Here is a 25,224-nt window from a genome sequence, read left to right on the forward strand (position 1 = left end):
TATTGTAATTTTTAGTTAATTGTAATGGTCTAAAATTAAAGAAAACCGGATTTATATTTCTTCGCGTATATTTCTCTTTTTTTTTCTTCATTTTTCTTTTTTTTCTTTTTGTTGTTTATATAAAAAAAAACGTAGATCGCGCGGAGAATCTTTCAGTTACGACGGAATCAACCAATCGAAAGGTAGACTTTTCATACCAACGCTAGGAATGTAGATAAATTGGTTAAACTGCAGTGTCGCGTATCTTCAATCTGGCGATCTGTCAATTGCTTATAACGAGGAAACAGCTGATCCTTATGATCGAGATATTGACAAATTTTATCCTATCAACAAGGGTTACATGTGACACTTGCAAAGTAAATACTGTACAATTTCTTTACCAGTACTCCTCGCATTTTTTTCCGACGAATGATAGCGTGGGGACATTATGGTATTCGCAATGACTTGTACCGTATCCCAAAAAAATGAATGCAACTCTACGGTGTTACTGGTTGCAAGTATGTAAACGATTGTTGACCTCTTTTATTATTATTTTAAATTAATATTGGCTATAATACGGTGATTTGTGAGAAGTACTTGGACATTTAATAATCATTAAGAAAATACCATAACTGCTATGACTAATATTACTTCTCTCTTTTTTTTTTCTTGTCTATTTCAGCGCCTATTTTTATTTAAGTGTGCACCACATTAATGCAATAATAATATGCTAAGGTCAAAAGACTCTGACAACGACGGTGTTACAACTAATACCGTACGAGTCCAAGAAAGTTGTAGAGGAAAAAAAGGTGATAAGGGACATGAAGAAAGTAGTGGATGCATTCTAAAAAACGCTTTACTTTCTATACAATCTGACGAAGAAGATTTCTTGGAGAAAGAAGCATCCAAGGTCTTACTTCTTCAGAAAGGATCAGATGTCGACGGTGAGTCTGCAACTAGTTCTTGGAATAATGTAAATACAGACTCGTCGGTATCATACGTCACTTCTATTCCTAATGGGAAAGAATTTGTTATTTTAACTGGTCTTGAGCAAGTTAATGATAAAGCTGTGACTACGACCAAAGGGTTGAAACTATACGACAGTTTGATCCCTTTTGAAAAAAATTCTAAAATTCAACATAGTTCAAAACAGCACAATAAGATAATATTGTTGGGTGAATTTGTGTCCGAACAAGAGGCAATAATTGGTATTAAAAACGGGGAACAAACAGAAACTACGAAAGAAATAAAAGAAAGCATGGAACAAATGAATTATAATAGCAAGACATTTGATAATAGTCAGTTTGAAAAAAATGAGGCAGATCTTAAGGAAAGTAACAATTGGTTGAAAAGTTTCCGACCTCTTCCTCTCTATTATACAGAACGTGGTAAGCCTTATTTGAAGTGTCCAGCCTGTGGTGCTATGTTTTTCACGTCGACCTCTTTTCAAAAACATCTTTTTACACACATGTATAAGGAAAGAGAAGCATATACTTGCTCATTTTGCGAATATACTAACACAGAACCTGGTATGCTGTTCGCCCATTTGTCCAAGCACCAAGATCAGTGCGAATATTGCAATGAAAATATAATGCGCAAAAGTAATTTTGAAAAACACTGGGGTATTTGCTCTCTAAGTTTCAGTATCAAGAGAGATCGTAGAGGAAGATTTGTATGTACAATGTGTAAACTAGTGTTTGACTTGTTGCCCCAATTAGAAAAACATTGGTTTAAACACGCTTGCAAAAAAAGGCGGACTTACCAGTGCAAAGAATGCGGAGGATTGTATGGAAATAAAACCATATTACAAAATCACAAGTGTTTAAAGTGTCCAGTCTGTGGTGAAATTTACGACAGCTTACATAGATTAAAGGCACACACAATGTGGATGAAACATCATTTGAAGTGCCTAATTTGTTCCTACGAATTTGTTCTCGCAATGGATCATGAAAAACATTTAGCTATGCACAGACAGGCTTATTTACCTATGAAAGAGCATGCTCATTGTTTGGAAGCAGCCGATGGAAAATCATATCAATGCGACCTTTGTGACAAAATATTTTATGCTTTAACACGACTGATATTACATGTAAAGGAAGATCACGGGATAGAGGATATAAAAAGAGAAATTATTAAAGAGGAAAAGGATGAAAAGGAGCATAACGAGGGTAATGGAAATAAAGCTACATATCCGAATCTATGCGAAGCGCCTATTTGCTATACGGGCGGTCAAAATATCAGTTTAATTAAATAACAATAATTACTTTTAAAGCAAGCAGCAGATTACACGTCGGTACAACCGTGTGGACAAGTACTTTGGCTGTGAATCGCTACTAATTGCTCCTGCGAAGTACGAAAAATGGGGATACAAATGTGTAATAATTTTAAACATACATTTTATACTCTTACGAATATATAACACATATTACGTTATAGAAATTGAATCGTACTGTTGTTGAAACTCAATATATAAATGTCTATATTAAGAGTTAGTAAGTTCCCGAATTTATGATAGAGGCACACAAATTATTATTATAAAGCATATTAAAATGATACGTTAAATTTATAATTATATGCTTATAAGCAATGTATTTATTTTATAAAATTTTATTCGGAAAAAAATAATATTATAAGAATTTCATTTTATTAATTGTTCAAACAGGGTAGCTTGCACAATGTCAAATGCTTTAATGATGCTTCTCTAATTTGTCTGTACCCTTGCGCATAAAAAGGAGTGGGCATCAGAAATTTTCGATTATTAAATAATGTACTCTCAAAATAATATACCGTTATATTATTCTTTTTTTTTTGTCTCAATCCATTCGTTCTTTACATTATAGAACATCTAAAATATTGTATAGAGATGTATAATTTCTGTATAATCATACGCATTTTAACGTAATGCATAAGTATATCTCCAACTTCTTGCATTGTCATACAGAGATACAATCTTAATAATTAGGAAGCATTTAAGATGTTATGTTAGATTTTCTTATTTTTTGTATTTTCTTTTCTGTTACTTTTTTTTTTCTTGGTACTATCACTCAGTCACGTAATAACACCTTCGCAAAAATCTTTATAATGTACAATGTACTTGTAATTACAGATCTATATGATAGCATAGCTATGCTATAAAATATTGAATGATATAATAATGAGTTAAGTTTCCTTAAATATTCTCTTTAAAAAAAATAAAAGCTTATTCATAATAACCACTTTTTTTTCTGATACACTTATTATTAAATACAGCAACTTGTCGAGCTCATAGTTGTTAATAGATCATTACGATCTATCGATCGATCGATTACTATTCCACTGAGAAGAATGGTTCCGATAAGAACACAGCATACGTCGACGAAAGGCAATATGAAATATAGTCTAGCGTTTTGCGATCGTTGTTCTTCATTGAAAAATAAAAGTCGAGGTATGTTCTATATACGTGCATTAATTTTTGCAATCAAACTTACTTTTTCTTCGTGTACATATACAGCATCTCGCTTTATCCTTCTTTTATTTCTTTTTTATTTATTTATTTATTTTTTTATATATTTTTTTCTTTTTGTTAAATGCATTTAACATTGATTCTCGTTTTCACTTTCTCTCCGTTTTCTTACCCTAGTTTTATCATATTGCAAAGATTTTCTCCTCTTACTTATATCCGGCTTTTATCACACCGAAGTATTATAGAAATAACTTGTAACTGTAAAAATAAAATTACATTCTCGAGAGAAAGAGAGAGAAAGAGAGAGATAGATAGAGAATGAGAGAGAGATTCTTTATATGACAAAAGTAGAAGACAGTCATTTTCTCATTGTCATTATTACGGCTCTCATTTTTTAGACTTTTAACCATTGTCCTACATAATCGAGTGCATTCAATAGAATCTTCATTTCGGATACTCTCAATTGTACGATCAAGCGTTGCATCTTCGGTAATCTGGTATTGAGTTTCTCTAAGTCCTCCTACATAAAATTAAAACAAAAAAAAAAAGAATAAAGAAATTTTATATTATAATACATTCAACTTATTATTCAATTCACGATTTAAAAAAAAAAGAAAAGAAAAATATATATATATAACTTTTACCTCTATCGTTGAAGGATATTTAGCAATTAGCAATTTTAATCTGTCTAATAAAAACTTCATCACGTTTTCTTCGACAATAGTATCTAAAGCACAATCAACGTGTTTCAAATCAGTAACTTTATCCGATTTCAACCAATGGGTAAGTTCTATTTTTCTCATGTTAAACACACGAAGAAATGCCAGAAGCGAATCCGAAATTGGTTCGGTGCCAGCCTTTAATAAAAAGTCACCGGTCGCCGGTAATCCTAATTTTTCTAAAAGCTCAATACGTTCTTTTCTAAGTGGATCTGATTTACTAATACCAAGAGGTAATCTAACGCCATCCTAAAAAAATAAAAATTATTTAATTCAGTTTTCTTTCTTTCTTTTTTTTTTTTCTTAACACATTGAAGCGTTTTATATTATGTTTTAATTAGAAATTTTGATTGTCTGCTAATAGATGAAAATAATTCCTTCGAAAAAACTTGATATTTTTAATTAAAGTAATCTAAATCATCTAAAAGTATATATGTCTCAATATAATTAGATATGATTAAATAAGTATAAGAAACATTATAAGCAAAAACATATCTCATTCGCGTAATATGTTGATTTATGTACATATATATACATAAATTATCATTTCTGATATACCTTTTTATTTTCTAGACAAACGAAACCTGAATGTACTAGAAAATCAGAATTAGTTCTTGAACCATAACTGATGAATATCTGTTCTCCTTTTTTAAAATCTCTCATGGCATAACATTCGCAACAATCAGAAGTTGTATTAAAACCTGTAGTTATCTAAAAGGGAAAGCATTTTGTAGGTAAAATATTATTACTACGTATTGAAGAGAGAGAGAAAGAGAGAGACAGAGAGAGAGAGAGAGAGAGAGAGAGAGAGAGAGAAAGAGAGAGAGAGAGAGAAGAAATATATGTATATATAAAATATATATTTACCCTTCCTTCTTCATGATTACACATATCCCACATTGGTATCAAAGCATGTATCATACTGGATCCATCTTCACTTGGAATTAAATTTTGTCTTGTCATCACTGTAGAAACGGCCCAACTGAAAAAAAGAAATATTAATATAATAAATATTACTAGTGAATATTAATATTTATATATAAACCTGTGCGCGCGTGCGTGTACGTGTAATTATACTATAATATAAAGATAATATAATACATATTATACAAACTTATGATTTTTCCATATTATAATATATAATAATATATTATTTAAATTATTTAAAATATTACATTATAGTATAGCTATATATTATACACTGTACAAAAATATAATAATATACTATATTATAATTATAATTGGCAAGATTAGATCTCTATCTTAATTTTTTTGTAAAAATTAAAACGATATACTATTTATATATAAAAAAAAAAACATCGATATATATATATATATATCATTTTTAAAAAGGAAGAAAGAGAACATTCGTTTTCGGACTAGCAGAGCGAACTACTACTTTCGCCTTCGGAACGATCACAGGAAAGAATAAACATTTTACCGTCTCACGACGTTCTTTTTTTGTTTTTCTTTTTCTTTCTTTTTTTCTTTTTTTAAGAACTTGACCTAGATCGCCGGAAATGGAAGTATATGGTATATACATAAAAAGATTCATAGCTGTTGGTGTTGCTTCGTCGTTTCCCTTTCGACTTTCTCTATCTCTTCAGGAAAAAGAGGCTCTCACTTCTTTGATCTTCATCTATGGTTTGTACATACTTATATATCTTTTATTGCAAGAATAACGAGCATGCCTTTCTTGTTAATATGAATCGAATATATATATATATACACACATATACATATTTGTATATATACATATATTTAGGAACGTATATAGTAGTTGAGAAGACTGAGATATGCTACGTATTGCATCTTAATAAATAGGAATCTGTTATTAACCCTTTGATTGGCAAGTAATTGATTTTAATATATATTCTTTTGAGATTCATATTTGTTCGAAATGAGAAATTTTCAATTACTTATATATTAAAATCTAATTCAGAAAGTTTCAGTGGTCTTCAATCATTCTTTTTATATTTTTTGTTGATTCGTAGTCAATTAATAATATATCTTCATTTTTTTTAAATTTTATGTTTGTTAATATTATTATGTTATTGTAATATTTTGTTACATATTTATTATCACGATCAATACTATTTAATTATGTATATATGACTAGAATATTATATATAATTATATAAATATTATAATATAACATTATATATGTATATTTACTTATTTTTCATATATATATATTTATATAAAATATATTAATTCAATAATTATTATCTATTTTTATAATAATAATATCATTATTAATATTTAATCTTTATATTTATGTAGAAATATATGAGCATAGTAATCAAAAGATTAAATTAGATTTATTATGAATTTCATATTAAAATTAAAACCTCCTTCGCTAAGCAAGATGTTCAATGAAGAGTAGGAATAAAAAGAGAAAGAAGAAAAAAGAAGGGAAAATTGTAGGGACAATGGCGAGAAAAAGAGAGGAGAGTCTCGACGTCATCAGTTGGTATTTGCAGCAGGGATGGGATGGGGATGCACACTTGAGTGCACGTGGGAAGGTCGTGAGATCTTTGCTACGCGCACTTTCTACCAAGGAGATGATGCATCATCGACATCGATGAATACTGAACTGAACATGCGAGTGAATAAAGAAATAGCAACTTCAAATACCAACTTCTAATTATTCAAAGAAATTTTTTGTTAACAATCTGTTGACTCATTGAATTAAAAATGAAGATAAAAATGAAGTTTCATTTTTTCTTTGAAAATATAATTTTCTTTTTTGCATCTTAAATATATTTAAATTTCATGTCTTGTAAAAAAAAAGAAAAAAAATTAGTTTACTTAATCATTAAAAACAAATTGGATTAAACAAATTTAATCTGGAAAGAAGTTATACTATAAAAATATTACTATAAAAAGTTGTATAAAAAGTTTGCATCAATCCAACACACACACACGCATACATTTCGCGCGCGCGTGAGATAGAATACATTTTCATAAATATTTAATTACACTTCGATGACACCAATATTAAAACGACGATCGTATCTCATTATTATTTCCTACTAATTGTAAAAAAGATAAAGAAGATGCTCCTTTTTTCTCATCCTCTTTCCCGTAACTAACAGAAACGTGTGTGAAAAGTGAAACTCGGGGTATACGTACATACAATAAAGAATTAATATAGAAACAAGTATAACACGCGTATATGAAACAAAAGAGTAAAAAATGATGGGTTATTCTGTTTGTAACAACGAAAGTTGTATTAATTATTTCCAAGTGTAAAATTAAGTAATTTTTTTCTCTTTTTTTCCTTTTTCGAATTCTCTACATTATACTTTCGATCTTGAAGATCTTATTAAACAGGAAAGATTTTCGATCGGTTGACGTATAAAAATATATTTCGATTAAAATTCAAATGATGTTTGAATAGTGACAAGAAACTTTGAATAAATAAATTCATCGTGAAACGAAGAATTTTTTTCATAAGTATAATAATTCACTTAAATAATAGCATGTAGAAAGAAAAGAAAAAAAAAACACATGATTTATTTATTTATTCTTTCATCGCATCAAAAAATGTAGATCTTAATGATGAGTTAGCACTTTGTCCGTCCGAGTTAACAGTTTAAGGAGATAAAAGAATATCTTGTCGATCTTCGAACAGTAAGAAAAAGTACATATTGTATCTAGTAAGAAGATGAAGAAGAAGATTGTGCGTTGAAGAGAACGTTTAGATCGCAGACTCCTCTCCTCTCGAATTTCACCGGCTTACTTTAGCAGCGACCGCAGAGAAAACTCTCGTCAGTCGACAAGAACGATTTGTCCAGTGTGGGCGAACATTTCGTTTGTGTAAAAAAAAAAAAAAAAGAAAAAAACAGGGAATCAACAAAATCAAATATACACATGTATATACACACATATATGTATCTACATGCAGTGTAATTTGTGATAAAAAGATTACTAAAGAAAAAACTAGGAACGAGTTTCTTTAAACATTTTTTATAATCGATCAGTGATAGATACAAAAGAAAAACAAAAGAAAAGTGATAATTTAATAAGTGATATATATACATATATATATATTATTTATCCAATTAATTAAATAATAACCGATAAATGTTTTTCGTGTTTGTTTTGAGATCGAATGAACTTCATCTTGAGCTTGTGTAATCGAAAAAACGTGATTTTTGTAATCCTGTGTATAATTGCTATAACGATACATATCTTGGACTATGCAGAAGAGGATCATTCTATTTTTATCGATCGCGAACATCCTGTATCTTCCAGGTTGTCGTTCGGTTCATGGAGAAACGACACTAAACAGGCCAGAATCCGAAGATATCGTGATCGAGGGTCGTGTGGTAAGGAAGTTAAAGAAAATATAAAAAGATAATAATTAAAAAAAAAAAGAAAAAGAAAAAACGAAAATGGAAAAAAGTGGAACCGATTCGCCTAGATTCACCGAGTGTGAAGCATCGAACGGAAGTACTCGTTTAGAAGGAGCACGAATGCGAGTCCTTTGATGTGTACTTTTATTCTCGAGAATGATCTACGAACTTGAGACAAATAACACGCATATGTCGTTTATTAAAATCGACTATAGTGTCCTTTCTCGATTCGAATTTTTAATTAAAATTTTTTTGAACTTTTTGATTTGTTATACACACGTATAAGAAATATTTTGGAAAATCTAGAAATTCCTTCTTTTTGAATAATTATCGAATTTAGTAATAATCAAGGTTGAATGATATATCGTCTATATAAATGATCGCAGTGTCATTCTGACACTAATTTTTAATCGAATCGTTCCACTTTTTTTTTTTTGTTATATATACTTGTATACACATTGTAATATATACAATTAAAATTTTTTGAAATCTCTAAATTTCTTTTTTAATGCAAATAGTTATATTTTTGTTTTGTTTTTTTTTTTTATAATTTTGAATAATGAATTGTATAATAATAATAATTATTATTATCATTATCATCATTAAAGTTTCTCGGATTTCACGCGATCGTAGAAAAGCGAAAGGTATAAATACATACATATATGTATACATGTTAAAGCGTGTTTGTAATGTACGTAAGAGGAAGGAACCGCTTCGTTGTCATCGCGTATCGTAATTAGCAAAGAGACGGCTCGAGAAAGTATAGGACATTGCTACGATGGGACGAACGACCACGATGTAACAATCGGTAAACCACGAGATAGATAAAAAGATAGAAAGAGAGAGAGAGAGAGAGAGAGAGAGAGAGAGAGAGAGAGAGAGAGAGAGAGAGGAAGAGAAAGCTAGAAATCGGTACCATTCACGGAAAGTTCGAGACTTTACGAACATTTTGTCACCATTAAATGATCCCGATACTCGGAAGAAAAAATCCTTTTCTAAGAATTTTTTCTATCTAATACACGTTAAGTGCCAAGTCGTAGAAAGAGAGACTTCGTTTAAAAAGTTCGCGGAATTTCTTTACCGACATATGTGATATTTTATTTTACCGATCGAGAGTAAAATCAAATTTTAATGTAAAAAATTGAAAATGTTCTAACAAAATTATTCAAGAAAACTTTTGCGTATTAAAAAACAGAAAAATATCGAGATTGAGGATTTTATATAAAAAAAATAATATCAAAGTATTTCGTATGCTAAATATGAATAAAGGATTATAAAGAGATTATAAAAATATAAAATACGAAAATATTGAATTAAAAAAGAATTAATACTACTGGTACCGAACGTGCTAGTTTACACCTTTCTTGGCCTTCTCTTACATTTTCGGCGTTCGATCAGCTGGAACGAAATAAAATAGTGTGTAAAATAATTCCCGCCCAGAAAATCTATCGAAAAATTAACAGAGAGAAAAAGAAAAAGGAATATGCGATTAGAAAGAGAACGAAGAAAGATTTCGTAAGTAGTTTGAAAATTATCGTTCGTTATGAAAATATTAAATAAAGATCTACGAAGAGGATTCTCGAGCAAAACGATCTTCTTTTTTCTTATCTTCTTTCCTTTCGATCTCAAAAAAAAAAGACAACGGTCGTCAAAAAAGAAACGACGATGGATGCGTAGTTCCGCTTTGAAAAAAAAGAAAACAATAAAAAAAAAGTAATAAAAAAATCCATTAAAAATACATATGTATGCATGTAAGATCGAACACATCGTCGAGCGCGTTAACGATCGCACTTTCTTTTTCGTATGGTCGTTGAACTTTGATCGTTATTTGCGTTTGCACGGCTCGTTTCGCCGCACTTACTCGCATGACTTACGATGTAGTAATTGGAGCTCTAACTTAACCTCAAAAAAATAATAAAAAAATTTTTATTTAAACAAATGTTTTCAATCAAAAAATTTTTTAAATCCATACAAATCGTAAAATCCATACTACCGATCAATTATTTTAATTGTTTCAAATGTAATTAATCGATTTAAATAATTTGTACGAATACGTTACGATTTTTTCTCTTGTAAAAAAAAAAAAAAAACGCTATTAATATTGTAAACATAACTAGGTCATAAAAATTATTATAATACGGAACACGGTAAAAATTATTAATATAATCTCTACTTGAGATGCTTCGAAAAATAAGTTCCTCGTATTTCATGAAATTACGTTAACAAGCAAACTAATGAGTACAATGATTCTTAGGTAAATCTCTTTGAAAGACACGGTAGTTGACGATGAGTATAAATGGATGTGCCTCGATGCGCATATTTCACTTTCTTAGGGCGAAATCACGGAAACGAGAAGATCCTGGATAGAGGGAAGAGTTTATTTTAGATCTTCCGATCTTTTGTAACTTCTCAACAGGAAATATATAATCCATAATAATTTGTAAAAACATTAAAAAAGAGATTAAAAAATTTCAGAGTTGGAAAGAAAATTATTATTATTTTTTCTTTCTTTTTCAGAAGGCAGATACAAATAATAAGGATTCGTATCTTCCTAAAGAAGAGTCAAGCGAATTACTTGGAAAATGGAGAAACAATGGCGAAGCTTTGGAACCAAAATGGCGTGACGGTGATGCTGTACCTTTGCTTCCATTTTCTCAATTCGCACGAAGCTATTCTCAAGAGGAGACGGATTTGACAGGACACGATAATCCGTATGATGTGGTTTATCGAGATAATTTTAATTATCGTCGACTCAACGAGAATCGAGGAGGAAACGATTACGTTGATTCCCGACAAGAGAGACGATTTCCTCTTCCTGAAGATTCGATGATACGATTGGAGGAAAGAAAATATGGAAGACAATCGCGCGGGAAAGTTGAACAAGTATCGGTTGAACGTCCTCCGAAAGATAAATTCTTTAGAAACGATCGAATAACTTCAACTGGATATCGTGATGCTTTTCAGGTTCGTCCAAATGAATATGAACATGATTTAGCTGACGAAGAATATTTAAAACCTCGGCCGAGAAAAAGACGTCCACCTCAGAACGAAGAATTCATTTTAAGTGCTAAAGAAACGATGCGTAATAACGAGAGAATAAAAGTTGCTTCTAATTTATCATCTAATGATAAAAAAGAGGAAACATCTTCAAAGAAAATTGAAGCTATAAAGTCTCTGTTAAAAATGCAACAAGAAGACGGTATTAGTCTTTCAGAAATATTACGTCGTAAAAATTTGACTCTGATAGATCTGTTAAAAGGTAAGGCAGATGTGATCAGTGCATTAAAGATGCAGGATATCGATGAAATCGGTGATGATATCGAACAGATTTCTTTGGCAATGACGAGCACATTGGCGAAATTGCCGTCCACGACCCTTCAAAATATACTTGACACGACGACGACTAAAACAATTACCACGGTGAACGATCATGTGTCAACGAAGGTTTCACAGTTGAAAGAAACTACTACTGAAACTTTAACGGCAATTTCTCCATCAGAAATCTCTATCGATTTGAATCAAAACGATGATAACACGAACCAAAATCTAAATTCAACGCGAGGAATCTATAGTGATGAGAATCATGATGAAATCATGGAATTTTCAGACTTTACAGATTATAAGAAAGGAAGGACTACTGCATCACCAATTTGGATTTCTTTGATAACAGAAAATAATGCTATCGTTCGTTCTATGCAAAATGTTAATCTAAATCGTTCTGACAGTGGTTCCACTTTGAGTATCGTAAGAATTTTGAATCCGACTGTCGAGACGTTTGCTAAAAAAGATTTGGAAAGGAATAAGCCATTTAATAAAATATATAGCGATACTATACACAAGGAAGATGATTCTAATTTAGCTGTCGTAGAAGATCATTTTGATAACATTTCTGAAGCAGATTATCAATATGATGCTCCTTTGAACGATATGCAACAGGATGACGAGGTACGTGCGTCCTCTTCGATAAAAAAGAATGAATGTATAAATGATAGCGATAAAGGTGAAACTATGTACTTAGGAAAAGATAAAGATCGTTCGAAAGATTTTTTAACAAAATCTAAAAACGATTCATCTTTCGAAGAAACAATCAAAACTTTCTTCGAAAATCATCCTAATGTAGAAAATGTGATGTCAGAAGGTAAACGTTACGAGGATATCATGTCAGAAATAGAACCAGAAGCACGTGCTGAGATTTTTGAATTATTTGCTTCTGGATCTGGGGGTAAAAATTTGGAACGTTTGTTAAAGTCTAGGAATATGACTTTGGAAGAACTGATTGCCTTACGTCAAAGAGGTTCCAGTAAAGTTCATTTAGCAGAAGTATCTCGTCTGAGAAATCAGAAAGCTTTAAGAATATCGGAAGATAATCAATTATCAGAGAAGAATCTTCATAATTCTGAAGAAAAAAGTATTATACGTGAACCTCGAAATGAAACGACTGGTATAAAGAAATTGATGAATGAAACAGAACATGTTGGTATCTCGCAGATTTCTCCAGAACTTGTTAAGGAAACGACAGAATTTTCATTTACCACAGAGATTAGTCTTAAAACAAAAGATTATGGTAATGAAAAATATGAAGAAGATCCAAATCATTTGATAAAGATCACAGAATTATTTAATACCTTTACATCTTTGTCATTTGGTAAAGATCCGGAACAACGAATCTCTAAAAATATTGAAGAAACATTAAATAAGAAAACGATAGATGACGAGTCGATTAATATTGTTCAAAGAGAGCATACGAAAGAAATCATTGAAAATAATACTGAAGTAGATATAAGTCTGATATACAAGGGATCTACGAACGATGTGAAACTCGATGATTACGACGAAAATGAAGATCGGGGAAAAAGTTTATCAAAGATTAAACCTAGTATAATAGCTAGTGGAGCTATACTCGGTGTGACGATAGTCGTATTCCTTGCCATCTTCGTAACTTGTAGAATACGTCATAAACAAAAGTATAGGTACAGAAATTCTTTCCCACGAACGGTATTTCAGAGTCCAATAGCCACAGCCAGAAAGTTGTCTAATACAAGTAGCCTGAATAATATAATGGTGAGTGTAGTTGCCACTTCGACGACAAAGAGATCGGAAAAAAATGATTCACAGCAAACCAGTGGTGGTGACTATGATCCCAAGTGTGATATCGATAATGATTCGCTCGATGCTAATGATAGTTGGGAAACTATACCTGATTATATAAAATGAGACAACATAGTTTCTTTTTAATCGATGTACGTACTTTCATTTGAGATTTATTTGTGGTTAAAGACCTAAAACAAACGTGCAAACACTGGACAAAGGCTGATGTAAAATTGATGTATAGTTTTTAGTATCTTTTTTTGTGCAATGGACATGCATATTCGATAAAAATTTATACAAAACACTTATGAGCAGCAAACTCATATTAGATGTTTTCAAAAAAACGAGAACATCGAGTTCGTTAATATGTTATAAATATGATCACGATATCAATCTCATCTTTTTTCGTTCTTTAGTTATAAATACATGTAGATGTAATGTATTTATTTATGATTTAGTATGTAATATAAAGTATTTTTGTAAAAAGATGAGTCTGTTAAAGATAACCATCCTTCTTACGTTAGTATATAAATTTCAACAATATATATTGATAATTTACTCACATATAATCATCATAGGAAAAAAAATCCCTGAGCAAGTTGGATACTGCATCGTCTCCATTTTGAAAGACTCTATTAAAATAAGTGTATTGTCGTGTTATATTTCTGACTTGTTTCAAAGCAGTTTCTGAAAAAAAAAAGAAACCAATTTTAAATATATCGTTATGAATATTTCATTGTATAATCAAACATTTCACGCATAAAGAGTTTACCTAATGTTAGACTGCCTTTAAGCTCCTTCATTTCAAGCAGATTCATGTAGAGTACTGTATTATAACTAGTGGGAAGAATATCAAAATAAGGTTTCCATTTTGAATTTTCTTTATACTTTTCGATAAGCAAAGCAATGGCTAACGCCACTTGTGGCATCTGTTGTATCAATGGATCACGTTGAAAACTTTCTAGCTCAGGGGCAGCTGTTTGAGTACTAAATATAAGTTTCCTAGGTATTTCCAAAATAGGTTCATTCTCTAAAAAATCACGTTCCGCCCTTAGACCTAAGTCGTATCCTGCAAAGCCAACTATACTTGCTCCATCTATGTTAACATCATTCTCTTTCAGCCAGCTCATGAATTGTCCAACCCCCCGGGATTGTTTTGATAGCTTTATCTTCATCGGTTGTAAGAAATTAGTGTTGTAAGTAATTAGTATTAAACTTGGTGTGACATTCATATAGTAATCCCATAGCTGTGTGTCATACGCAGGATCGCAGCTCACTAAACAAATTAATTAAAATAAATATTACTATTTCTCGTTGTCATATAGTTTATATAAGATGTATAGATCATCATTTATTAATTTCAAGAATCTATAAACTTTTAATAATTCACAAATACATAATAAATATATATATATTACTTATATATGTATATACATATATATGTGTATATATATAATTAATGAAAGGATACTGTGTGTAAATAAATCATTATACTGTTGTTTGTCAGAGAAAAAAAAGATGATTTAAAATGTATAATTTCAAATACTTTAGTTGTTATATCAAAATATAATTTACCCCAGTTATCGGACAAGAAATTGCTTAATCCGACGATAAGTATCGCAAACGCTGATCCCCACCCTCGTGTGACCTGATAAAGTAGACTCTATCGCGATAGAGTCGTACCACCAAATGCAAAGTCGGACAAGGCTCGTGGTATTTTACTCACTGTGAAAAACTTGGTCGCACAAAGCATTGAGCTTTTTTCTCGCTTTCACCACCGACGTTTGTCTTTGATGATAGTTCTGCTTCGATGAAGAATGGGACTTCTTTTTGTTCATCTTCGTTCTATTTCATAGCACCTTGTAAGATCTCTTCGTACTCAGACGCATTATAATGCGTAACCCGTGCACCCACTTTCGGTAAGAATAAACACTTTTCCTTCATACAAAAATAGAACACCAGTAGTTTCACCTTCTGATGTATTTCAGAGACCATAACCTCGAAATTTTCCAGCCACAGCGAAAAGACCAAGGCGGAGAAGATTTCTGAGAGATCATGGAGGGCTCTGTCGCACTATATTGATTTTCATTCCTATCAGGGTGAATTAATTTTTCTCGTTATTTTTGACGATCATTTTCTTTTTCAATCTCCATTTATCTTTCTTTTTTTTTTACATAGTAAAAAATAATCACATCATTCAAAAAGGTCGAATTTCATTAATATGGATTCTTAATAATCCACACTGTTTTTTAGAAATTAAATACGTTCGCCATTTTTAAGTTCCATCGTCTTAGTGGCTTTGTTGTATCGCGCAGTTAATTATTTATGAATGATATCAAAGTGCACGCTATTAATTATTATCTATTGAAATTCTCATAAGAAATTTCATATTAACTTATCGATGAATCAACGTACGAACGATGTACGAACGAATCCGAATGATTGTTCCTATTCTTTGTTAATCCTATTGTGTTCTCTTTTCAAATCTTCTTATTTATTTCTTATAAATGAAATGAAACATTGTATATCGTTGAGAGGAAATTAGTTTTTTTTATAACTTGAAATAATATGTATAAGGTTGTGCAGATAAATGTTTGATATTTCTCTTCAATCTGTATCTAAGAAATTTTTTTTAGATATATACAAGTATTGTTATAATAATGAAATATTTACATTAAGGGGTCTCGAAATTACTAATCTTTTCAAAGTATTTTTGAAACATATATATATATATATATATATATATATATATATATATACATAACCATACTTAAAAGATGCACAGCACTTTCTATCGATACTATACACCATTTTACATTTTATAATAATTGATATCTGCAAAAAACATTTATCATTTCTAACAAAAATGTATATCTCTGGGATCACGTGACGTGCTTTAAATTAAAATTAATTAATGAATTTAAACTTTCCAACTTGTGGAATATATTAAACAATTACTTTTTTATTTACAACTTTATAAAAAAAAAAGAAAAAAAGAATAGGTAAAAATAGCATTCCAATCATTTTGAATGAATGTAATAGAAGAATACAGAATATTAACCTTGTTACATATAATATCTATAATTCTGTTTTGATAAAATCTTGAGCTCTAATATTTTTGTTTACATATATATCAATTCACAAAATTTTTCTTATAAAGAGGAGCTTATGTAAAGAGCCCCCTTAATGTTACTCAATCATTAAGATTTCTGTATGATTAAACTGTTACAGTAAAACAGTAATAACTTGAATTTTCACGCTGCAAAGCAAAACAAATTCATTGCAAAAAAAAATAACCGCAATGAATACAACAACAATGTAGGTGTATTAATATAATAATCAATAACATTCAACTGCAAACCTTATGCATTAATTCGTCCGTTTTAAAAACAAAGGAGCTTCTTAAAATAGATATACGCAATATTATTTTGCATAAAACAAGTAACACAATGTTTCCTCGAGTCATTTAATACTAAGTACTGATTATAAATTTATATCACTTATATTATTTATTTATTTTTTTGTTATAATAAAAGGGAAAAAAAACAAAGAAATAATAGAAGTGGATCGAATACCACAATTTATAAACGTATTTAGATGTTCATTGGAAACTTATAACTATATAATTTGTACTGAGTACAGATCAACCGCGATAAGCTTCTTTTATATTATTTATATTGCTTATGCACAGTGCAGCGAAATTAGAATTATATTACACATTCTACAAAATTACTCATCAATTTCACTGTAACTTCTTTGCAGCGGAAAACTCGTATCTTAACTATACTAAAGATACAGATACAATTACGATAATAATAATAATATATATCATTATTTTATACAACCTAATTTCTAAATAGAGCCTTACAGACCGACCACAATGATTAGATTTGTCCTGCTACCCCAAATAGAAAATCAACATTATATTATATACTTTGAAACAATTTGTTTCTTATGGTTTTATATTCTTTAACAGAAGTTATTATATTGAGAATAGTCTTGCAGATTCGTAGAAATTAAAAAATTATTTTCTACTCGCGAACTTTAAATAAAATTTCTTAAAACTGTACCATCACTCTTTGGCTCCGAGTGTTCGTTTTCTTTATAACCGATTTGATATTTACGTAGAGCTGTATGCAAATTAACTTGGATGACTTTAACACAGATATACATCACAGCACCTTTGATAAGCTGTTATTACTTTAACATTCTTGTGCAGATAAAAAGTGCGACATATAACTGCAACCTATAAAAGCCAGAATTTTGTTGTTTAATTGCAAAAATGTATACAAGAATAATAATATCACGTAAAAATTTTACTTAATAAGAAAAAATATTACGTGATAAGAAGAGCGTTCTTGTATTCGTTTATCACAAAATCTTTATCCATGGCACTGTGCCTTTGATAGCTGTACAATGTACCAACACGTTGCGAAAGAGAGAGAGAGAAAGAGAGAGAGAGAGAGAGAGAGAGAGAGAGAGAGAGAGAGAGAGAGAGAGAGAGAGAGAGATATTGTTGAGGGCTATAAAACTCACGGTACATAAATATATAAATTATTTCTCATCCAAGTTATAAACATTGTAATTGGTTGTGCAAACACTATAGAGTCAAATTTACAAAACTTTTAAACACATGCGCGTGTCGAATAACTTGTGTTTCTTTTACATTTGTTCCTTTTACATTTATATTTTCTTTGATACACATTTTATGTTTTATCTTTATTTATTGTGTAGTAGTATCAGAAATGCTCTGTCGCCATGTGGCATGGAAGGGAATCTTTAGAATTTTAACACGTGTCTTAGGTAATGCAGTTAAAAGAAGTTTTTGAAGTTGCGGTAATGGTAGAATATCGACTTGTGGACTCGTCATATTTAACTGTTTATCTTCACCTATAAACAAAATGAACATTTGATTCGATTAGAGATTTGATTTGAATTATGGAATCATCAGTCATAAGTGAAATGAAAATTTTCGTATTCGTTTGAATATTTTAACATACCTTTTTGGTTATCATTTTCATCCTCGACATCTTCGATTAATTTTAAACAGGGTACTGGTTTCAAAACTGGTATAGAATCTCCAGTAACCTGTTTATTCATCAAATTGCACTGGTCAACAAACAATTCCGTAACTCTCAGTAATTCAAGAGTTACGCCCCAAACAAAATGCGTTAAATTGTGTGACAATTCGGTAACGCCACCAAGTACCATGTTATTTGAAGTAGCTGATTGTGATATGTAGGTCGGTATAATCAGTAACCTCTTAATATTTTTACAATTAGCAAGACACTTATCAAAACCATTTTTTACATCAAAATTAACTAACTCCATTTGGTTTAAATTTCCCAATTTTGAAACACCTTCTAAAATATCAAATGTACAGCAAGATCCTTGGCCCTTTTCGAGTCGGAGGCGTTCCAGTTTTTGTAATTTTATTAAAACCGATGTTCCAAACTTGTCTGGAAAATCTGAACACTCCCCCAACTCCAACGTTTCTAAATTTATTAATGTTTGTATTATATCAATTTTCTTCTTTCCAAGTTCTTTGACTGACGTTAAACTCTACAAATAATTGTAATAATTACATAAAAAATCGATGATTATACAAAAGCATCGCAAGACGTTACTCGAGTGATAACTTACCAGTTGCGTTAATTGTGTTAATTCTTGTAGTGGTGTAAGATCTTCTTGCAAAGACATTCCACTTATTGCCTTGAGTCTTAATTCTTGACAATGTTTAAGATTGCCAACAGATTGCAGATTTAAAGAGTCACATTTGATTGTCATTGCACTCAATACTTGTAATTGCGGACAACTTTTAATGACTTCTTCTACTACCATAACGGGGCATCTACATAACTCTAACTTAACAAGGCTGGTTACTCTAGGTATTACAGACAGAAACTTTCTCCAAATACTATCTGATTCTCCAGCTACAAGCATTTTCCTGAGATCCAAATGCTGTGTGCCGTGTCTTTGTAATGTATCTGCTAAACCGTCCCAGTCTGTTACTTGGCTATTCTTCATTCTTACTGTTTTCCACAAAGAAGGATGCGCAGCCAAATCTCGCCACATTTTACAAACACGAGCTGCGCGTAACAACTCTTGCACCTTGAGATATTGAAAAATTCGTAATAATGCATGATAACCCGCACATACATTATCCATAAAGTGATGTTGTAGATTTGACTCCTGTTGATTTTGTTTTCTTCTGTAAACATCAAAGTAATTGTTTGATTAGTTAAAATATAAGCTCATTGATATCATTTCTCGTTATAATATAAATATACTATATATAGCTATCTTATTATTTGCTAAATTATATATATACAAGTATGCATATACGTATATACGTTCATATAAATATATACTATACATGGATACAAAGCAACAACAAATATGGCAAATACCCTTTTATTAATATTTTAGCAATTGTTTTCTTTTTCTTTTCTTGTTTTAATGTATATAAGCAGTTGCCAATTTGTAAATATCTTTTCACGTGTAATAAATGATATTTTACGTAAAATACACAAAAAAATTCGTAAAAAAATGTTTTAGAAATACAGACGATAATCTGATTATATTACATGGCAGTATCTTAAAATAATGATTATATATTAAATCAAAAAATTCAAATAAAAAAAAAAATATGAAATACAGGATTGATAGAGGAGAAGGACATAGGACAATTTTTTGGGAAAACGCACTAAGATTTTTTTTTGTGTTTCGGCTCGCACATGTCTTTATATCTGTAAATATAAAAAGTAAAAATGAATTAGATTTTTTTTTTAATGAAGCACTTATCAGTAGCTGGGTCTATAATTGTAGTATTAATGTAAGGAAGCATTATCTATTACCAATATATATATATAGCACACATATATATATATACACATATACACCATATATATATATATATGTGTGTGTATGTATGTATGTATTACCAAATTATATTTTGCAATATCAAGAATTTTTTACAAAAAATAATTTGTTTTAAGCAAATATATTAAATTTTATTACGAACTGAGCGACTAATTATTTTTTTCAAAATCTTTGTATTTTGAGACTTAATATTTACCTTCACTTGGATATTTTGTAAATACTAAACTTTACTTTAATACTACAATTATAGGGAACCCACAATGATCAGAATACATGATCATTGTTGTTTTTCTTTTGTTTCGTTTTATCTCTTTCTTATTTTCTTTTTTTTCCTTTTTTGGTCGAATATTAGTCAAGATTTTGGCTGCATTTCTAAGAAGCTAAGGCAGTGTGCTTCGATCATAAGATAAAATCAAATTCATTTTTTATATAGAAGTTTTATATTTGCAAATATAATAAACACCAGTATATATTGCATTTACAATTTGACACAAGCAGCTTCGATATACCGTGTATATAGATAATAATCTACTCTGTATAATTCTTATTTGAAATATGATTACATCGACTAGTTCCTTCTTTCGCTGCATTGTGTAAATATGCATTATTATGAATTATTTCGATGCACATTAAAGCTTTTTTGATAAAAGCAACTATAATATAATATTGAAGAAAATCGTAGAGAGACAGACTACTGATGCCATTATGTTCTCATTGTTGTTTTGTAAAGGCATAGCATACTGATCTTGTAAATACAATATGTACAAAGCAACTGCCAAAACCTCAAAAGAGAGTTGCCTTAAATTATAACTTATTCATACGACAAGCTTAACAGAATAAAGTAAAATAAGAATGCCTATGCTCATATGTTTTAAAAACACTTACCTATTACCCATCTGCACTACATTCGTATTAATTACTATTTGTTTTATATCTGTTTTAGTCACTTCACTGTCTATACCAAATATACTTATATTATTTTGTATTGCCATTGAAGACATTGGTTTTTTATTAGGTGATCTAGTACTCGTTCTTCTTGTTTCAATCGATGAATATGCTTTTGCATTTAAAATTTGATTTTCTAACAGAGACGTATTCGTATTGATCAAAGTATTCGTATTAATATTACTGTCCAACGTTTCATTCGTGTCATCAGAAGATCCACACGAAGCAGAAACGTCTTTCGACAATTCTCTATCATAGATACTTTCAGTCATATCATTGGCACCAGATATTTTGGTTGAAGGTGAAATACCTATATTTGTAATGGTTGAATTCTCCATTGTATTGGATATATCAATTAAAGAACTTTCCTGTAACATCGGTGGTTTGTCACCAATTTTATCAGGTTTTACTGTAATGGCTGGTTGAACTGCCATTGCATTATTCTTTGGTACAACTATATATCTTTTGCCTCCCATCAAAGCAATATTTTGCGCTGGTTTTGGTAATATTCCATCATGACTTTGCAAAAATTCATTCTCTGATTGAGGAAACCAAGTATCCTCCTTCTTCTCCAACGGCGATGTCGAACTTGTCGTTGTTGTTGCTGTTTTAGAAAATTTACTAGTACTACGTGACTGTATATCCGCGTTCTCTGATTTTGGAATTCTTTGCAATTTTGGTGGAGTTAAGCTTGTTTGTGGCTTTTGTTTGACATTTTGTGTGCCTAACATGCTGATTGGAATCAACGGAGGTGGTGTTAAAGATGGATTCATCGATTGATGTTGATGAGTTTCTGTAGAATCTTGTTGACAATTCTACAACACAAATAGAGTTACAGCAAATTAAAACAAGTAAAATATAGAAGTATGAAAATAATAATTATATTTAGAAATAATTCTACTTTTCTAAAATATACGCAACGTTGATCATGTCTTATTTATTACTACAATATAGCTAATAAATACCTACCTTACAAATGTAATCATCACTTCCTGAAAATTCCAAGCCATCTACGCACTCAGGATGATATAAGCAAAGGCATACGCGACACTGTAAACTGGGAATCAGTCCCATACTTGTTGAACATCTTATGCTGCATGGTTCTTGTACTTTGGGCCTGTAAGATGTGCGTTGATAGGGGGAAAAGAGGAAGGAGAATGTAAAATAGATAATAAGGATTTATGGGATATAGAAAGAATTGGATAAATATGTAGTGTTATGAAAATTATAGAAGGTAACTGCTTCTAAAACATATGCCCTGCCTTATATATATATATGTGTGTGTGTATATATTCACAACTCCTAATAATAATATTTTCCAGTTGCGTGATGTAAATTAACTAATTTGCGACAGCTCTGCAAGTTTCTATAAAAAAATGAAAACATTTTAACTGTGTTTTTTATTAACCCTAAATTCACACAGTTTCATAGAGAATCGATCGAAAATAGGAATTAAATAATTTGCATTATGTAACGATCATTAAAATTGCATCATATGATTTTTTTTCTGAAACCTCATTCAGAACTCACTTTTTTGGAAAACCTTGTATAAGATCATTAAGAGCAACGTAAATTTCTTCTATTTCTTACATCGAACTCGTATACAAAAGAACGAACATACTTATTGACTAAATATACATCACATTCAGAAAAATGTAAGTACTTACGTTAATAATCGTTTGCTTTTAACAGGTGGTGCTTTTTCCACTGGCTGTTGACTTCTTCTTGTACTCGTCGCGTTTCGTTGTGGCGGTAACATCTCTCTCTCCTCCGATGATGTTTTTATTTCTGCTATGCATTGTTCAAAGAGAACAATTGTGAGAATCTTTTTATAATATTCGATATAATTTATAAATATACAACAAGTCTAATTTATCCATACTATAGAAAGCAAAGTAATATTTTAATCTCTTATGCAAATAGGTACATACTTATTTGTGGAGTTTTCTTTGCAGGCACTTTAACTTTGAAACTGCTAGCTGTTTTTGGTGATCTGGCAGCGGTTTTCGCAGGTGTGGTTGATACTGCTGTTTGTGGAACGGCAACTGCTGGTGCAGGTGACGATGCTGGAACGTGTTCTTCGGTAGGTTTCCGCGTGCTCATAACTTTCTTAGAACCGAAGGACCTTCTTGGCGGCGTAGGTGCGGATCCTATTGAACCCTGCAATATACCCGATACTTAGTTTTAGCGGATGTACGGAAAGAAGTAATTGATTTAAATGAGATAGAATGAAAGAATAATAATATACCCTTATCCTCTTTGCATCTCGAATTATTTCTTTTTCAGGATCGTCTAAGCCAATAGGTTCTTTGAAGAATGTAAAATTATCAATGGTTAATTCTCTTGAATGAACTACAATAAAAAAAAAAATAAAATAAAGAAAGGAAACAAAAAAACATAAAAAAAGAAGAATTAGTGAAAGAATTGTAAATATAGAGTGCGTTAATTTATACAAAAAATATTGATTTTTCATGTAAATCAACTTACGGTATTCCGCTACTTCTCTAAAACTTCTTACTTTTTTTCCCTTTGGTGTATAATAATATATATCAGCCATTCGTTTAAGGCTCGAGTCATTACTAGCTCTGAATACCAGTTCTCGTTTCCATCCATACTTGAATGGTTCCTTAAAAGCTGGATTTGACATGTCGATTGTTGTTTTTTGTTTCAACGCACTTCCCGGACTTGCGCCGCGCGATATCCTACCTCCTTTAGACTTCAACGACACTGCAGATGGACTACTTGTAGTAGACGACGAATTTACAGACTTAATAGACGATTCTTCGGCTTTCTGCTGTTCCATTTCTAATTCTATGCTATTTGCCATACCGATAGAATCTGTATCAGATTCTCTTTCTTTTTTGATTTTATCAATATCGAATTGTTCCATGTCATATATACGTATTTTATTTTCATCCGAGTCTTGATCTTCATCTTTTCTAACGTCGAAGTTCTTTTTTGGCACCAAATACCTACAGCGTTTTGTAAGTTGAGCCTCTGTAATTCCTGCCTCAGCTATAGTCAAAAAGAAAACATAGATTTAAATAAAGAAATACGATCAAGCAGATCCAATCATAAACAAGCATAAAACATTAACGACCCTTTGTTGATCATTTGTCAAGTCAGGATTGACATAAAGGGGAGAGGGGGAAAAAAAAGAAAGAAAGAAAGAAAGAAAGAAAGAAAGAAAGAAAGAAAGAAAGAAAGAAAAAAAGAAAGAAAGAAAAAAAATACTATTGAACATAAGAAAGGAAATTTACCAATGAGCTTCTTCAATACATGACTTCCCGTATCGAATTCATCGATCCCTTGTAAATCGAATCCATTAAACTCGGTGGATTCCTCGGAACTAACATCGTCGGGTTCCGAAAGCTTACGCTTACGTCCACCCCTCGTTGTGGAAAGGCTTACATCGTTCTCGATACTACTCGTCGAATTGGCCTTGAACTTGCGCAATTTAGTTTTGACCGCCGTCGAAGGAGTCTTCTTCGAAGAACCCTTGAGATCACCGTTCACTTCTTGACCGTCCATATCAGTGGCGGTATCAGCAACGGTCTCGGCGACGGCCGTTTTGTTCTCAGACTCCTGTAAATCCGGCATACTAACACTGTTTAGGTTAGAAACGTCGCGCGCCACTTTAGCGTTCCCGCCATTCACATTGGTTCCGTCCATCCTGCGGTCCCCCCTCCCACGGGACCAACACGCGACTCGTCTTTAGCCCTATCCTCGTTTATCGAGAAGAACGTAGAGGAAGGGAGAGGGAGGAAGGCAAAGAGAAAGAAAGAGAGGGAGAAAGAGGCAGAGAGAG

The 25,224-nt window shown here is 31.0% G+C and overlaps 3 protein-coding genes and 1 long non-coding RNA gene across 9 annotated transcripts; 2 read left to right on the top strand and 2 right to left on the bottom strand.

Moving 5' to 3' along the window:
* Window positions 1-149: 149 nt before the first annotated feature.
* LOC127072831 (zinc finger protein 28-like) lies at window positions 150-2,761 on the top strand. Of its 3 annotated transcripts, XM_051013615.1 has the most exons (3): window positions 153-497; window positions 662-2,147; window positions 2,252-2,761. In XM_051013615.1, the coding sequence occupies exons 2-3, from the start codon at window positions 707-709 to the stop codon at window positions 2,314-2,316; spliced, it is 1,506 nt and encodes a 501-aa protein (XP_050869572.1). In that variant the 5' UTR covers window positions 153-497; window positions 662-706; the 3' UTR covers window positions 2,317-2,761. The 3 variants fall into 3 exon arrangements, with proteins under 3 accessions (XP_050869571.1, XP_050869570.1, XP_050869572.1); XM_051013614.1 differs by having other exon boundaries at window positions 150-356; window positions 662-2,761; XM_051013613.1 differs by having other exon boundaries at window positions 151-497; window positions 662-2,761.
* On the bottom strand, window positions 2,743-15,464 carry LOC127072835 (actin-histidine N-methyltransferase). Of its 2 annotated transcripts, none has more exons than XM_051013628.1 (7): window positions 15,316-15,464; window positions 14,362-14,865; window positions 14,153-14,276; window positions 5,008-5,122; window positions 4,699-4,851; window positions 4,066-4,389; window positions 2,743-3,941 (listed from the first exon to the last, which is right to left on the bottom strand). In XM_051013628.1, exons 1-7 carry the CDS (start codon window positions 15,425-15,427, stop codon window positions 3,816-3,818), a joined length of 1,458 nt encoding a protein of 485 aa, XP_050869585.1. In that variant the 5' UTR covers window positions 15,428-15,464; the 3' UTR covers window positions 2,743-3,815. The 2 variants fall into 2 exon arrangements, with proteins under 2 accessions (XP_050869585.1, XP_050869586.1); XM_051013629.1 differs by lacking the exon at window positions 15,316-15,464 and adding an exon at window positions 15,165-15,311.
* On the top strand, window positions 15,362-23,511 carry LOC127072873 (uncharacterized). The gene is made up of 4 exons (XR_007785599.1): window positions 15,362-15,508; window positions 15,578-15,688; window positions 23,109-23,233; window positions 23,372-23,511. It is a non-coding gene; the product is annotated as an uncharacterized LOC127072873 (long non-coding RNA).
* LOC127072819 (uncharacterized) lies at window positions 18,144-25,092 on the bottom strand. Of its 3 annotated transcripts, none has more exons than XM_051013572.1 (10): window positions 24,677-25,092; window positions 23,904-24,431; window positions 23,665-23,723; window positions 23,348-23,576; window positions 23,084-23,207; window positions 22,386-22,533; window positions 21,357-22,231; window positions 19,233-19,800; window positions 18,590-19,151; window positions 18,144-18,479 (listed from the first exon to the last, which is right to left on the bottom strand). In XM_051013572.1, exons 1-10 carry the CDS (start codon window positions 25,086-25,088, stop codon window positions 18,313-18,315), a joined length of 3,672 nt encoding a protein of 1,223 aa, XP_050869529.1. In that variant the 5' UTR covers window positions 25,089-25,092; the 3' UTR covers window positions 18,144-18,312. The 3 variants fall into 3 exon arrangements, with proteins under 3 accessions (XP_050869529.1, XP_050869527.1, XP_050869526.1); XM_051013570.1 differs by having other exon boundaries at window positions 23,084-23,204; window positions 23,665-23,768; XM_051013569.1 differs by having other exon boundaries at window positions 23,665-23,768.
* Window positions 25,093-25,224: the final 132 nt, after the last annotated feature.

This window comes from Vespula vulgaris, chromosome 2 (assembly GCF_905475345.1).
Source record: "Vespula vulgaris chromosome 2, iyVesVulg1.1, whole genome shotgun sequence".
NCBI classification, from domain to species: Eukaryota; Metazoa; Arthropoda; class Insecta; order Hymenoptera; family Vespidae; genus Vespula; species Vespula vulgaris.

Excerpts from the sequence above, each read along its gene's own strand:
- LOC127072831 (XM_051013614.1), top strand. The coding sequence starts at position 707 with ATGCTAAGGTCAAAAGACTCTGACAACGACGGTGTTACAACTAATACC.
- LOC127072835 (XM_051013628.1), bottom strand. The coding sequence starts at position 15,427 with ATGAACAAAAAGAAGTCCCATTCTTCATCGAAGCAGAACTATCATCAA. Across the intron at positions 5,123-14,152 it reads TTTTCCTATGATGATTATAT|TTGGGCCGTTTCTACAGTGA; the intron begins GTGAGTAAATTA and ends TCTTTTTTTCAG. Across the intron at positions 4,852-5,007 it reads GTAATCATGAAGAAGGAAGG|ATAACTACAGGTTTTAATAC; the intron begins GTAAATATATAT and ends TTTCCCTTTTAG.
- LOC127072819 (XM_051013569.1), bottom strand. The coding sequence starts at position 25,088 with ATGGACGGAACCAATGTGAATGGCGGGAACGCTAAAGTGGCGCGCGAC. Across the intron at positions 24,432-24,676 it reads TGTATTGAAGAAGCTCATTG|CTGAGGCAGGAATTACAGAG; the intron begins GTAAATTTCCTT and ends TTTTGACTATAG. Across the intron at positions 23,577-23,664 it reads GAGATGCAAAGAGGATAAGG|GGTTCAATAGGATCCGCACC; the intron begins GTATATTATTAT and ends GGTATATTGCAG.